This window comes from Periophthalmus magnuspinnatus, chromosome 9 (genome assembly GCF_009829125.3).
Source record: "Periophthalmus magnuspinnatus isolate fPerMag1 chromosome 9, fPerMag1.2.pri, whole genome shotgun sequence".
Taxonomy (NCBI): Eukaryota; Metazoa; Chordata; class Actinopteri; order Gobiiformes; family Gobiidae; genus Periophthalmus; species Periophthalmus magnuspinnatus.
The window spans coordinates 20,485,257-20,502,720 of record NC_047134.1 but is presented as its reverse complement, the minus strand read 5'-3'; the positions used below and the strand labels follow the sequence as shown (position 1 = coordinate 20,502,720).

At 37.1% G+C, this 17,464-nt stretch overlaps 1 protein-coding gene across 1 annotated transcript in view; it reads right to left on the bottom strand.

The window, feature by feature from the left end:
• slc4a5a (solute carrier family 4 member 5a) overlaps positions 1–17,008 on the bottom strand; it is a 49,205-nt gene extending 32,197 nt beyond the window's left edge. The window contains 3 exon segments of the mRNA XM_055224123.1: positions 4,887–5,096; positions 10,619–10,677; positions 16,794–17,008. Coding sequence (XP_055080098.1) covers positions 4,887–5,096; positions 10,619–10,676 — 268 coding nt within the window. The 5' untranslated portion in view covers position 10,677; positions 16,794–17,008.
• Positions 17,009–17,464: the final 456 nt, after the last annotated feature.

The following is a 17,464-nucleotide window of genomic DNA, read 5'->3' as shown; positions in this document are numbered from 1 at the left end:
ATTATATATTTTTTAAGTGAGCTAAGTGAAACTAAACAAAAATAACTGACTTAATACATTTATTGAAATATTTTGGAAAGGCCTAAATTCTGCTTAACTAAACCCAGCAATTGTTTTCTGAGCCACTAAATGGCAGGGAAACCAGATATATGGATTGGAAAAACTAAAAAAAAAAAAACCCATATATTGGACCTGAAAGGCATCAAGACTCATTAATAGCTTTTTCACTGCCTAATGTTTATAATAAACCCAAGAACAAACACACATAGGAACTTACATTTGAAAAATTGAAAAATTAATATTCCAACCTGAGGCCACCTGTGTAAATGGTTATAAAAAAATCAGTACTTATCACATGTTGCTCATTGAGTTGCACATTAATTTAAGCACCTGAGGGAAGCCAAATTGAATCATCCCACTGAATGTGAGGACAATCCACTTTAAACCTTTAAGCCTCCCATGAACAATGAGACAAGTTTAAATAAAAAGTGAACAAGTGGCATGATTGAGCACATGGATAGCAGACTTTACATGAGTACTGAGGGAATTCTGATATAACTTCAAAGCTGCAGTCTGTAATATGTGTATGCAACCCAGGCTAAAAATCTCATAAAAAGGCATAAATATAACAATACAAATTATCAATAAGTGCCATTTAAGGGGCCTGTACCCATTTTTCCATGTATATCAGCAAATATAATTGTATAAGCAGTTCTTGAGGTCAAAATAAGTCAGCTGCATGTTGTCTGCATCTAATTATAGAGCTTTAAGGTAAGTGAGGAATGACTTTTGACCACTGCAAACCCTTTAAAATGAACTAATTCTATTTTTCCCATTTTAACACAGTAAAGATCTGTGTCTTTACATAAACATAAAATAGCTCATTTTCTTCCTCCAAAGGCTGCTGACCTGTTGATTAAAACAAAGCATATCAGTGACAATTAAATATGACTGAATCTCTTGCGGCATTTACAATCAAAATATATAAGTTCTCTCTGCACAGAGCCTAGTGGTTGTCTATACTTTCATTGAAAAACTTTGGGGATTAACTTGCAATGTAACAAAATTTGACACTTTATCATTGTTTGGGGATTTGGCACATAGGTTGCTAGTGCACCTGCCTTCCAAAAACATGATGGCTGTCAGCTCCCACCTGTACATCATTATCTCACATGACAGAAGTTTTCTCTGGCTTTCTTCCTCTGTCTAATAACATGTGTTAATCAATTTGATATCCAATCCAATCCACTTTATTTATATAGCACATTTCACAAACAAATGCAGTTTCCAAAGTGCTGCACAAATATATTAGAAATAAAAACAACTGGTTAAGTAAATCAACATTTAGACTAGAATCAAATAGCAAAATTAAAATAATAAATATGTATATAAAAGCAATAAAACAATTACCAATAAAACAATAAAATCAAACAAAACAAGCAAATAAAATCAAAAGGAACAGATCCATAAAAGACAACAGAGGACCATACAACTCATGCAAAGTTAAAAGCCAGAGAGTAAAAGTGGGTCTTAAGACGAGACTTAAAACACTCCACAGTGGGAGCTGTTTTGACGTGAGGAGGCATAACATTCCAGAGCTTTGGACGAGCCACAGAAAAGGCTCTGTCTCCTCTGGTTTTAACTCTCGTCTTAGGCACCACAAGCTGGAGCTGGCCCTCGGACCTCAGTGCGCACGCCAGAGTATATATAGTATTGATATGGTATTAATTATTCTGTAAATATGTAAATTTAATCTGGAAGCCATTTTTCTTTTTCCTATTCCTATGCTCATCTACCAACTACTTCCAGACTCTAAACCAATCACATCTCAAACATGTAATTTAATGCAGCCTCTCTCCTCCATAATACATAATCCTGCTTCAAGCCACAGTGGTTGTTTAATCTATTTCCACCGTAGCAGCAGAACTATAAACCTCCTCCACTACCCCATCTCCTTTTTTTTTCTCTACTCCTAGTGTCTAGGCCTGAGGGAGAGCAATCTTCCCAAACAAATTCATCATTCTTTCCTTTCACAGCAATCAGTTGTTCCATGCAGTTTAAGTGTCCACTGTTGCAATTCACAGACAATAACTTCATGGAAACTTCCTGGTTCGAATAACCACCTCCAACACAGAAAATATTATGATCTTTTTTAACCTGTAAAGCTTCATTGAGATAAAGACTTTCTAGTACAAGACCTGGCCCCAAAACGGCAAAGATTTATACGTAGAAAAACTATGCCAAACCTTGCATTTCCACATAACACATTTATACTAATTTAAATGCAAATTTTGTCCCACCTGCTTGTCTCCGCGGAGATGACACTGCTTTGCCTGGATGTTTCACAGTACAGCATTGAACTTATTCATCTCTATGGAGACAAGCAGCTGGCACATTACAAATCAGATCAGTGGAGAAGTGGCCCAGCTCATGGAAAGTTTTTTTTTTTTTTTTTTTTTTTTTTTTTTTTTGTAATACAATTAAAAACCTGTAATTGAGTTGCGTTTAATGCTATACTGTGAAACATTCCAGGCAAAAATATTCACATCTCTATGGTGAAAAGTTGCTTGTTTTGCAAATTTTTTATTGGAATTGTTACAGGTTTTTAGGGGAACAGTATTTACATCAGTTACATGCTATTACATAACAAAGCCAGTTGAATAGAACTTTGAGTGCCTGGTTCATGATTGTATGGATGTAACAGTATCTGCTGCGGGGCTTCCTCAGCACGATAACGCTGCTGTTCCATACATGCAGCTAACATATATCACATGTCCATTGTGTTAATTACTTTACCAGGGTATGTCTTTTAACACTAGTGTCAATCGAAGGTATTGATAAACTGCATTGACAGCTGCCAACAGATTCCACTTTTTCTGAATGAACAACCTACAGCACAATCAATTGTTTTTAAGCAGAAAAAAGTCCCAGCATGCAACAAGTGCCAATATTGATCAATATTATGACTCAGGAAACAACTAAACAGAGAAATATATTTAGTTAGAGATATTTTCTTCTTTTTTGTTTTTATATGACAACCATCACTGAAGCATTTATCCACATTTTCCCAAATTAGTAAAGTAATAGTCTTGTTTTCTGATTTATCACTACCCATCATATTCAATTATGGTCAACTTGTGTTATTAATAATACACACAATACATTGTTTAAAACCAGTAAAAGGAACAATACCAGCAATCAACAAATGTCAATACTGAACAACTGAGATGGACAAAATACATACTGGTATTAATATACATATACCTTTAATGAGATGCTGTAATCCTTCATTCATGCAGGACTGGTTCAGTGTAGAGAAGGTTTTGACAGTGCTCATGTTTTCAAGATAAAAAACAGTCCAGATGACCACCATCAAAACATTCTCTACAATATGCCCTTAATGGTTTCTTTTTAAAATTATATTATATTATGTATATTTTTTACGCTCCTGTTTTAGCACAACTACATGGGCACTTTTAGCTTTTTTTTGTGCTGTTTATTTTAATTTCATGTCAAAAAAGCTTGTCGTAATACATAAAAGTGTGATTTTGCACCATGTCTTCTAACTACCAAAAACGATCCAAAATTTTTTTTGAACAGTAGGATGAACTACTGGATTTTAAAAATAGCTCCACACAATTGCATGTTACGCAATGTTATCCAGAGCCATAATTAAGGATTAGACAAAAAGGCTAATAACAGCTGCAGCAGACAGGCTCTCTTCAAACCACTTCAGACCTGCACTTATCCCCGCACTATGTAGGAGTTAGAGCGAAGTTGTACCATATCGATGCATTCACAAAATAAGATGCAGCTACAACAGGGAGGACAAATGGGAAGAGACAACATAATGATTCGACATTAACCATTGTAAATAATAGCTGCAACTAAACAAGGCTCCTAAATTAACTTGCTCTGGGCTAAAATGTAAAAATAAACCTGCAATTGCATTCTTATGGTAAAAGATTGTCTTTATATGATATGGAGCCAATTACACTCTAGTATTAGGAATTCTGAAATGATTATATTGATGGAGCTAATTAAACATAACACATTAACCACAAAAATAGCCCAAAGGAAGGACATTTTAAGGATTTTTTTTTATTTTTTTTATGCTAAGCTGTTTGTAGAAAACATCCTATTTAAAATGGAATAGGGATAAATTATTAACAGTCACTTGGTATCAGGTTATTTTCATAATACAGCCCATACTGCCTACAACTGTTTTATTTATGGTATTTATTATCTACATAGTGCATACAGTAGAAAATATCATAAACATGGCTGTTTAATTAAACTAAAAATACACTAAAATTGCATACTGAAATAATCTATAATACAATATATAAAAAAAAAGAACAGGAAAGGGCTGTTTAATCTTCCAAAAGTTGGTATAAGGTGATTTGTCTGTCAATTGTCATCCAAAGCCCATTTTTTGTGTGCTATAACCTTCACCAAAACTTGTATTAGCACATTTCTGATGGACTGTCAAAATATCTGATGATTAGAGATGGGACAAGATCTCGTGCTACAAGATGTCATGAGACAAAACTGACACAAGATTCATGAGGAAAATAATTTCATGAGTTTTTTCCCCCCATGTATTCACATTTGGATTGGACAAAAAATCTGTTGTTGAGTCCCAAGAAGCAGTACTAAAATGGCAAATAATAATAAAAAAAAATGTTAGGCCAAAACTGTGAACTGAATCACTCAATTTAAACATAAGGAATTTTATTAAAATCTCGTTCTTGTTCTCATGGACCCACATCTCATATCTCATCCTGTCCCATCCCTACTGATTATCATTATGGAAGAATATTGAGTCATTATTTTCTTTGTTGTAAATATCACCCCCATCTTACTGCTAAATTATTGTCACTTACTACGGCTCATGTCTGCCAGGCTTTGGTCATTGGAGTCCATAAGCCCCTCCTCCAGGTCCACGTCCCGGTAGCGCTCGTCAGGCTGCGGTCTGTGGGTGTGTCTTCGGTCCCGCTCCATGTCAGACGACCCTTCTCGACTGGATCTCCTTCTCCTGCGCTTCCTCCTGTACCCGCGAGGAACTGGGACACCGATGTAGATGGACTGGTGGTCTGGGTACAAAGTATAATTTGTGTCATATAATGTTGTTGGTTTTATTATAAGTTTTACCCGTGGGGTCAAAAGTGGATCCCTCTGGGTTTGTGTATTTGTGACATGCTTGGTAAGGCAAGTTTATTTGTACAGCACAATTTGTACGCAAAGTAATTTAAAGTGCTTTACAGAATTAGAGTCACAATGCAACAAATCAAAACATAAATAATCACAAGTAATCACAGAAGAGTGCAGACTAAAAACCTTTCAGTCGTATGCACAGCTAAACAGAACCATTTTGAGCCTGGATTTAAACATTGACAAAGTAGAGGCCTTTCTCACATCTTCAGGAAGATTGTTCCAAGTTTTAGCTGCATAAAACTGAAATGCTGATTCCCCATGTTTAGTCACCAGCAGAAGGCCGGTCCCTGAAGTCCTCAGAGTGCGAGATGGTTAATGTGGCACTAACCTGTCAGAGATGTACTTTGGTGCTAGGCCGTAGAGAGACTTGTTCACAAGCAGAGCTCCTTTAAAGTCTATTCTCTGAGCCACAGGAGCCAGTGCAGAGACCTGAGCACAGGACTTATGTGCCCGTACTTCCTTGTTCTATTCAGGACCTGAGCAGCAGCATCCTGGATGTACTGCAGGTGTGTTAAGGCTCGTTTGGAGAGGCCAGTGAGCAGGCTGTTACCTACTGGAGACAGATGCATGGATAAGTCTCTCCAAGTCTGGTTTAGACAGTATACCTTGATTTTTGCAATGTCTTTTTAGATGGTAAAAAGCTGCAGATATTATTGATTTGATGTGGCTGTTAAAGTCCACTATTACCCCTAGATTTCAAGCCTGATTTGAATGTTTTAGAGAGAGAGACTCGTGACTGCTGACACTTTCTCTTTGTTTCTGTGGCCTAAAGACTATAACTTTGTCTTGTCTGAGTTTAACTGGAGAAAGTTGTTTTGCATCCACACTCTGATCTGTTGGATGCAGTGGCAGAGTGAATCCACTGGTCCATATTCACCTGCTGCCAGTGATACATAGATCTGAGTGTCATCTGCATAGTTGTGGTAGGACACATTAATGCTGCGTATTAACTGGCCTAATGGCAGGATGTAGAGATTGAACAACAGAGGTCCCAGGATTGACCCCTGTGGGACCCCACAGGTCACAGACATTTTATCTGAGACACATTTTCCCATTTCAACAAAGTGCCATCCAACAAGTTCTAGATAGGACTTGAACCAGTTTAGTGCCATACCAGAGATGCCCACCCAGTCCTCTAGTCTCTGTAAGAGGATCCATGATCCACAGTGTCAAAGGCAGCGCTCAGATCTAACAAGGTCAAGACTGAGACTTTCCCTGCATCAGTGTTCAGGTGGATGTCATTTGTCACCTTGATCAGAGCAGTCTCAGTGCTGTGGTGGGGTCTAAAACCTGACTGGAAAACATCAAAGGACTTGTTAATTTGAAGAAAGCTAATAAGCTGTTGGTAAACAACTTTTTCAAGGACTTTGCCTAAAAATGTTAGATTTGAGATTGGTCAGTAATTGTTAAGTATTGTGGCATCAAGACTGCTTTTCTTTAGGAGAGGCTTGATAACCACAGTTTCACTCTTTTTCATTCTTTCAACTCTTGGAAATGTTCCAGATTGAAGTGACATGTTAACTATGCAAGTGAGTGGTGACAGCAAACTGTTCAACGCAGACTTTAGAAATTTAGTGGGCAACACGAAAGACAGCATGTAGATGAACTCAGACTGGTGACGATCTTATGGGCAGTTTTGTCAGTTACAGGTTCAAAGTGAGTCAGCTTTAAGTGTCCAAGTGGCTACAGGGGTGTTATTTGCGTTGTGGAATTGATGGCATTTTTAATGTCTTGAACCTTGTCATTAAAGAATACAGCAAACTCATTGCACTTAGATGTGGAAATTAGTTCTGATGGCAGCGGAGCTGGAGGTTTTATTAATCTGTTTACTGTTGCAAACAGGACACGAGAGTTGTCACTACAACTTCCAATAATGTCCGAAAAATACCTCTCCCTTGTTCTACATAAACTGTAGTTTATGTACATTTTTTTCCTATGTAAATCCCGTAATGAACCCAGAGGTTCGACTTACGCCATTCCCACTCAGCCCTCCGGCACTCCCTTTTCTGTGCCCTGACTGAGTCATCGTTCCTCCATGGCGCTTTCTGCTTATGTTTAACCATTTTAACCTTCATCGGGGCAGTGGTGTCCAGAACATTCAAAGCATTCAACAAATCATCAACATTACAACATGAGGCATTTTCAAAGTGTATCATTTCCATGATGATTTCCATGTGTTATCATTTATGTGTCTCCTTTAACTGCAGGACCAGCTGCTGGTTTGGGAAAAACAGACAGGTCAGAGAAGACACAGAAATGATCAGACAAAGCAACATCCGCCACATTGACATTTGAAATATTTACTCCTTTTGCAATGAGCAGGTCCAGAGTGTGTCCTCTGTTGTGGGTGGGCTCGCTGACATGCTGAGTCAGACCAAAGGTTTCAAGGACAGAACTGAGCTCTTTAGAGATTCTGTCAAACACATTATCCACATGTACATTAAAATCACCTGTAATGACTAAACCATCAAAGTCTGTGCATACGACTGAAAGCATCTCAGTAAAATCATCAATAAACCTCCCCAGCACTGTCTAAGTAGATTATGGAGGGGAATTGTTTTAGCTCCTTTTTAGAGGAAACATACTCAAAAGATGAAAACACCCTAAATGACAACCTGTGAGTAACTAAATTATCTCTAAAATACACACACACCTCCATCCTTTTTTTTTTGCTCGTGTTTCAGATTCAAATTTGAAGTTGGGTGGAGATGATTCTACTAGAATTGCATTACCTGTGTTTTTGTCAAGCCATGTTTCGGTTAAAAACAAAGTCAATATTAAAAGAAGAAATAAAATCATTAATTAAAAAAATATTTGTTACATAAAGATCTGACATTGAGCACAGCAAGTTTTAGATTAGTTTCAGTAGGTCTAGATGTTATCTTCTTACAGGGAATGTGGTGTCTAGGTGGTGTAACTGCAGATATACCTCCATCGCATCACAGGAACTACGGACTGAGGGACTAGGTGAGGGCCGAGGAGGCAGAGCAGGGGGAGTTTGAGTGAAAGACGAGGGTGGATAGGTGGGAGCGCCTTTGGTGGTGAAAAATGCACAGTTTTGTAAAGGGAAAGGTTCAGCATACTTGATGCCAGAACTCATCATTGTGCTATATTAGGTGTGAGGATAACCATCTTAATTCTTGATTTGATGAGGCTTTCTAGATGATTAGGAAGGGTCATGGGTGAAGGTGGTGAGAAAAAGGAGAGTAAGCTCGGAGGGTATTGTAAACACAGATCCAAAATGCGTTATGGATATTTATTAGCAAACATAAAGCTATCACGGCACAGCAGAGAGGCTGGATAAATGAGACCAGATTGACAAACAGACAAAATGAATGGATGGATAAGTAGTGGGAGCTGAACAAAATTACAGCTACCCCTCCCTGACCTAAAACATCTGGACAACGCACACTCACACACCTGTCCATGGGAGCCCCACTCCCTCTGCACCGGAGCAACACACTTATACAGCCATCTCAAACCATCTCTGAATGAACCTGCATCTTTATTGTTTTAAAACAGTATCTTTATAAACATTAAAGGGCTAATATTACATTACTTTCTGGTCTATGTTATAATGTTGTTTCCTCATAAAAACCTGGAGTTGTGTTTTGTTTCATTCACACATGTTTAACACACCAATCCTGCATATTTAGTTCTTCTCTCAAACTGAAAACACCATGTTCCACCTTGTGATGTCATGTGGTAATACAGGATGTGTTTTCCCACTGTGTTTTTAAACTCCATACACCTTCTCTAGACTCATTTGGATGATTTCAGTCATCACTAAAGGTAAAAGGTAGTGCTTCCCTGAAAACTACCGCTTCATGATGTCACAAGGTGGAAAAGAGCATTTTCAGCTTGGGAGATGTAGACTGCCTAATATTACGGTATTACTAAGACGTGTGAATGAAACAAAACACAGGTCCATGTATGTTATTGATGAGGTTACAACATTATAACCTGGCTTAAAGCTCACAAGAACCAATGTTGTGTAATATAGTACCTTTAATAAATATTGCAACCACTGAAGAAGCTGGTTATTCAAATAAATGTTTGTAATGCCAGTATTTAGCCACTGCAACATGAAGCAGTGTTTTATGAATGTTAAAACACATTGCATTCTTGTATCTTTCAAAGTACAACAACCTGTTCCTTCTCCAGTGCTTTTCCAAACAAGCTCAAATCAAGTCAATTCAAAGACAGTTTACTTTCTTATATATGTATGGTGTAGTACTGAGATTCCTTATATCTATTCCACAACATAAAGCAGGATGATCTAAGTGTGATCATCTGCTTGCAATTAAGGCATGGCTATAAAACTAATTGCGTCTAAAACTCCCTCAGGAATCAGGGAACAGGGAAGAACAAAACCAATATTGTTCGCTTGGCAAAACAGACGCCACTTAAACCAGCTGCAGATAAGTGCCAAGCAGACACAGTATCTGATATTAAAATGCACCTACCACACAAATGGGCTTTACAACAATTTCCCTTCATAATTTAGATCTTATTAAGAGGACGCATCCAGGCAAACTCTCCGTACAAAGGGGCAAATTAGACTAAATTGTGTGTGGGATGAATGCATTTTCTTGAGAAGATTAAATGAGTTGGCTTTACATGTAATTCATACAAATGCAATATGACAAAGCTTTGGTTTATAATGTGACATAGATGTATAAAGGTGAAATTTAGTTCTTTGCATTTGACCCACCTTAATAATTAATTAACAAAAATTAACACTAACTAACCTGTACTGCCCATGATCTCTCTGAAAAGAGTCATAGATCATTTTAACATCTTTTAACCATGCTATTCTTGCTTCCCCTTCTGTATCTAGTCATGCATGTCTGAGTAATCTTTATTCACCTGCATTCCAGACCCCATTGAAAAATATAGCATTCAACTGTGAAATGTAGCAATCCACGCTGTGAAGTATTACAGAAGAGCAGGCAGAAATTAGCTGCTTCAACTAGGAAGTCAGGGGGCTTGTTTTTTTTATCAATATTACATATTATAAAATTATAATATTGCATTAAAAAAGATAAAATGTTGATTCTAATTAAAGTTGACAGGAGTATGCCACTATGCAGGCAATTACATGGAGGTGTACATACAGGTCAGTGAAAATAAATGATATATCAATAATTTTAATACCATACAGTGGAACATTCCAGGCAAAGCAATAAGCAGGTGGCCCGCAAAGGTTACATATCAAGCAGGAAGCACTCAGGGACCAAGGGAGATCAGAAGCTTGGGTTCTTTTTAAAGACAATACAGTAGGAAATGTATTTACCTTGTATAAAAGAAGACAAAAAATTTTGGATTAGGATCAAGGGAGAGTCGGGTTTAAATTTGGAGCACTCTTCTCTCTATATTTTGTGTCTAAAATCCCACTCACCCTCTTCTTCCTCATAGCGCAGGTGTGAAACACCCATCCCTCCATCTCCATGGTCCATCCTGCTGAACACAAGCACAGAAATGACAGATGTATCTTCTTAAGGTGTTTCTGAAAGGGGGCAGAATCTGAGTGGGATTTTTCTCACATGCCCAAAATGGGAACAGTGATAATAGAGTTTCACATGTTTCAGTGGGATATAAGTAAGGGAGAAAATGAGCTGTGGGGCATCTTTTATAAAAGTCTAGGGTAGTGACCGTGAAATACAGTTTGGTAGTTTTTACACATTTGAGACGATTGTTATTTTTACTTTAGGGGCGTCCCTATACTACTCTCCCATGTGTCATGTACTGATCCATTTGCCATCCGACAACAATATAAAATAGATACACCAGACAAGTCAATACAGAACTAAATCTAGCTACAAATAAACCCAGTTTAGACTAGAATCGCTCCTTTAAAACTAAAATAAAAATGTAATTTATCCCTGATATTATTTTTTTTATTCACTTAACTGTTAAAAAAAATAATTAAGATAATAGTTAATAGATAATAATAATAAGTAACAATAATTTATTGGCCAAGGTACAGTTAGTTGGATGTGTTATTAATTTTATAACGCACATTTATATCAAATACTGTTGCTTCTATATTCTTTGCTTTTTGGCCTGCAGTGAGAAATGGGAGACTGAGGAGAGACGCAAATAGTTATCAAAACACTACATTTTGTTTTGTTTGTTTGTTTGTTTTTTACAATTATTGTGGCATATAATCGTATTTAATAGTAAAATCATAGTATTGGCATCCTTATGCCATATTCAAACTATGTTACCTCTATCACTTTGACCTCATAAATTAATACACACATTATGGTTGACATGATTGCCCACATGCATTAGTCATCCATGTTAGCCCTGTGCGCTGGTCCACTGTGATGGCTCAGCAGGCCACGTTGGCACCAGCCTGTTGTGCACTGACCTGCATGTGGGCCACAAATCAATGGGAAAATAATTATGGGGGGCAGCTCAGTGGAAGTGTGCATAATTAAAACTAATGTGAGGGAAAGCTATAGCACGTGGCCAACAATGACACACCAGAGACGAGGGCTACATGATTTTAGAAAAAAATTATCTAATCAAATTTTTTGTATTTCTTTTTCTAATTGTGATTGTGATTTAGGTATAAAAAGTGGGATTCTGTTCAGATTTAAAACATATAAAACAGCACAAATATGAACTGCTAAAATTATATATTTTAGCAGTTCATATATATATATATATATATATATATATATATATATATATATATATATATATATATATATATATATATATATATATATATATATATATATATATATATATATATATATATATATATATATATATATATATATGTTTACAGTGGATATTCTCTTACACGAATAATGGTGCCAAGTGAAATTGTGATTTTGATTCACCTGTGATGAGATCTTGTAAGATCAAATTGCTGTGTGCACATGAGAAAAATGGTGTTGTGAGATTTCATCCTCTGTCTTTACATTTAATACAGGCATGAAAGGGTTACACCTCGCTCCTGTTCTGTAAAGTTGCGCATCTTTGAGTGGCTGTAGTTAAGACTCCTCCACATAGAGACTTATAGCTCACATATTCAGACAGAGAACACTTTAAACTCTGCCCCAGTTTTCATTTCGTAGTGATAGCCCCAGTAATGACGCAAATGCAAATTGCAAACCCAATGGTGGACACTATGCAGTTATTTGTTTTGTTTTTTGTTTGTATTGTTCTGCATTTTAACAAGGCACTCATAAAAAAGAGAGTCTGGTAATCTCATTGGGCACTGCCTGTACAAAAATAAAGGTAAATAAAAATAAATGAATAATTAGTGTGAAATTTGGTTAAAAAATAATAATATAATATAATTCATCCATGGACAGCACTGAATATTGTTTGAAAAATATCCACAAAGAGATATTTAGGGTTTAAAGTAAAAAAGAGGGAGAGAAGCATTCCTCAGTCTGTATCCCTCTCAAAAGCACCATGCTCAAATAGTGCAACAGCAGTGGGCGGGGTGGGGGGTGGGTCTATTTTTGTCTAATCATGTTTTGTGTATTGAGTATATTGTATACTGGGTACATTGTAATAATTAGTAGTGACGCATGTAGGGATTTACACTGCAGAATTTGTGTTTACAGCTTTAGCTTTAAACACAATTATTGTAAATTAGTTCAAAATATCTCTCGTCTTGTGGGCCCTATATTGTGTGTTGTCTTGTGAAAATTGTGCCTTGTCTTAATATCCATGTAAAAAGTTCTGTTTAGCACAAAAAGGCATTTGAAGTTGCAAGCATGACTGCGGATGTACAAGTGACCAGTTGACCAGTAATCAATAAATCCATCCATGCTTCTACATACCAGCCCCTAACTACCCTCAGGCAGCATCTATGGACTGTGACAGAGCTGAGTAAACAAGTGAATAAAATAACAATGTGGTGTCGTATTAATAATTTGATAAGATTCATGATTAAAAAGCATTGTCACAGATAAACATTTACCACCATTTACAGCCATTTTTCCTCTTAATAAAATGAACTTTTTCTGTGCCCAGTGAAATAAAACAAATGCATTCTCCTTCTGGCATCCTCAAAGTCTTTAACAAGAAGCTCCATGGAGTGTTTTCTGACTGATTTTCTAATTAAACAATTTGGCACATTCTCAAAACTAAATCTACTCGCACACAGCAACACAGTATCAAAAGACCCAAATTTTCCCATGTATTTGCACCAAATTTGCCCCAGTACAGATATACAGTATAAGCAGCTCTTGAGGTCAAGTCAGCTGTCTGCATATAATTAGAAAGCATTTTATAGTCTGATAATAAGGCAGTGCACGTTAGCATGCTAGTTGTCATTAGCTTTACTGTCATGGCAAAACTCCACCCCACTTTATTGTGAAAAAAAAATAAAAACTCTATAGTGAATAGTTAAAAAGCTTGGAATGCGTAAAATTAATGTAGAATAACTTTCCAAAATTAACTAGTTTTGTTTTTCAGCAAAATCAGGTAGTCTGTAGCGCCTTTAAGCAACTATAATCATTTCTATATTTCCAGTTTATTAATGCTGGCTTGAGGTATTTGGGCAGAGTGATTATAGCTGTTGCAAAAAATGTTAACGTTGACCAAACTAATTTCTGTTTGATCTAGAATCCATGTATACAAAACTGGGACATGAACAAAGAGCGACTAGGTAAACTTTTGTCCTTATTCACTGACAAATATACAGTACAACCTATACTGCATTACCCATTGATTGTTACAGTGCTCTATCTCTCTTAGGTGCTCTCAAAATGTACTTTTGTTGGAAAGCCAGCTCAACCTTTTTTTTTAGAAAAAAGCAAGATAAATGGTGACAGTAATGCCCACCAACAAAAGGGCAGCCAGTTCTAACAGACTCGAGCTCACTTTGTTGGTGTGCAGAGTTGTTGATCTCGCTTATAAAAAAATGTTACTGGGACAAACAAGCTTACTAAGACAGCAAATTAAACACTAAAATCTTAATGTCTCAAATGACAAAAGCTATACAAAGCTACAATAAAGCTACAATTAAAAGTCCACCTGCTTATCATATTATCTAATGTTTGTGTCCTCAGGGATAAAGCTATTATTATTTTTATTTGTTTAGTTATTATCCAACATCTGGTAGACGGGCATCCCAATGTTGTTCAGTGGCAAGAACAAGACAAGTGTTTCTCAAACCGTGGTACAGGTGAAGCGGTACCTTCTGGTGGGGTGGGGGGGTGATGGTTGCACGATTTGTTCAGATGATACCGGGATCATAATCTGGTTCTACTCCAGACTGGTGGACCACAACATGCCAGTAGTTTAGTATTTTAGTTTAGTCATGTATTATTATTTATTAAAATTGTATTGGAAATTATATATAATTCAGTAGTAGTAGTACATATTTTGCCTCTTACTCTTGACAAAATATAAGCTTTATCATTTTGTTATTTTTATGTTTCATTAGTTTACATAGTCTAGTCTAGTTTGTAAATGTTTATGTTTTCATTGAGCATTTATTCTGTGCTTTTTAAGTCTGAGTTAGTTCAAATTTTACTACTTGATATTAAGCATTTGTAAGCTACGTCTCTGCGCCTCCATGTGAACAAGGCGTTTGCTGGTACCCCAGTGTATCCCAGTTCATAGTTGGGCTTCCTGTTGGTGTAATTAGTGCTGCTGTCACTTCAGTGCCCTTCACAGTCACTACACAGATGGAGGCTGCAGGCTGGAGCGGGATTGATCCTGTGTCATGCCCACAGATCCCTTACCCCCCTCCTCCCTCCCCCTCCCTCCACTCGTGGGACCATGGTGACGCCCGCACGTGCACACAGGAAATGTCCTCGTGTGACTGGGATACAAATGTGGATAGGTGAAAGAATGATTTTTACTTTACTCTTAAATCTTGCGTTGAATACTTTGTGTCTTAAGCATGGAGGTGAGCTTGTTTCTCTGTAAGAATGTGACACATACTTATTTTAAGATGTCTTCACTAGAACCAGCTGCTTCGATCACATGATGCGGGTATTCCTTTTCAGGTTGACAAGAGGTCTTGTAATCCATCTTTTTAGTGACTGCAAGCATCTCTTAGTGACATATTCTACCTCTCTGTGAACAGCTAACTATACATCCCTTTGTGACCTTGTACAGACAGTATGTAAAATGAGTTATGCCCTTATAAGACCTGTCTTCTATAGATAGTACCTGGATGGGGCTTTAAGTACTGGAAAACTCCTCTGAAACGCAACGCATGTGCCTGCTGTCCGTAACTTCATTCATCTGATCATCTGATCATTTGAACTTCTTTCAAATCTCTACCTGGTCTGCAATCTCTTCCTTCATGATTACAATAGGGCTGGGGCTAGAATAGTAAGCAGTAAATTATACTTCAGGTTAGTTTTATGTAGGCATCCTATGTTATGAGTAGTTGGGACTAGTACAAGATCCTGACCGAGAAGGAAACCCAATTAAAAGTAGTGATTTTGTCCTTGGCCCATGTAAGAGACCCTTTTTGAAGTTCTATTATCATATCAATGCCATGTCTGTACAACACACTCAAAAATAAAACAACATATACGATAACTATGCAATGTACATGTGATCAATGTGAAGTATATAAGCCATGACAAAGTATTAAAAGCCACATACTACACAGACGTTCTCAGTGGAAATGTTTACATGTTGTACAGTACTGTGAAATAACTATGACAGCTCTAAACTAGTCAAGTAAGTGTCAATAGTTCTAACGTTGGAAAAAACATAATAATATACTGCCGCTGAGAGAAAAGTTGAACCAAAAAGAAGCCACGAGTCCCAGTACAAACTAACCACATTTTTCACGCTTTCCTCGAGACTCACTGCTTGCCATCAGCTCCTCGCTTGGCCAGTTGATTAGCTTAATGACGTAATTGTATAATAACAGGTTACTGAAATATGATTGTGTCCTACAGTCACCACTGAGTACTATTGAGAAGGGGCAGTGTATTATTATAATTTCTCAATGGGTTTGACACAGCTGATTGTAAAAATTGGTTTGCCACATGCTGCGTACATTAGGAGTAAAAGGAAAAATCATTTCTGGACAGATCTGTGTTGTCAAGTATGCTATCAACAGAGCTAAACACTTTTCAGGAGGCTAAGCAAGAGTGTGAAGGGCTAACTGCAGTCACATTTGCACTCACTAAAACTTGGGACTTACTGGAACTAAACCCAGGACTATTTCAGAACAAAAACCAGGATCAAACCAGGTTTACATCAGGACTAAAGTGGTTTAAATCAGCAAATCATACAAGAGCAGATGATAGAACAATTTGGCAGGTTTAAGTTTTTGACCATTTTTAAATCCAGAGTTAAACCTGGACTAGACTAGGACTAAACCCAGGACCAAACCAGGTCTTTATCAGGACTAAACTGAGCTCAAACCAAGACCAAACCAGGACAAGTGCAAACCCTTAAAATCACTTATTGTAGCCAATTAAATAACAATACAATTTTCATTCAAATATTTTGGGTTTAATCACCAAATACATAATACAATTTGCAAGGTTTAAGTTTTGAACATTTTTCAAAGTACACATTTAAAAACTTATTTTACAGCAAGTTCACATCAGCAGAAAACAGCCTACCTGGATTAGTTTGGAGTTGGAGAAAGTAACCCAGAAAATGGCCTGTGCTTGGTGTAGCGTCGCCTCCACAAAAACATGCCAGAAGAGCTTTGCCGCACCAGAAACACGTCCAAATCCTGCAAAGAGAACAACTCATCTGTATATTTCTGCTTGTCTACTCAACTCTCCCTCACCTCCGGTTCAATACAGACCAATGTAGGACTCGGCATAGGGCTCCAGGCGGGAAGTTGTGTCACAGCATGTTGGACAGCAAGTGCAGATAGAAAATCCCTCAATAGAGCGCACCAGCTCGTCGATACACTGTACGGCCCTGTGGAAAAACACACAGGAAGTTATGGGGTTTATGATGCATACAGTGAAGACTTGTTCTATAGTTTAAATCAATGGGTTTTTAAATACTATGAGGTTCAACTGCACAAATGTATAGTGGGCATGTGTGAAAAGGGTCATTGTATATTGAATATTGAGTGTATTTTACAAGGAAACGTCATATCACACTTAATCATTGTTTGGTGAAAGGTTTGATTTACTTTTTATATAAAAGTTGGACAATTAAATGTATGGGAAACATAGAAGTGATGTTTATGGCTACTGCATGTTATCAAAAGTATAGAAACTCAGATACCAACTGATTTTAAAAGTATTAACAAAACTAGATACTTTTTTGAGCT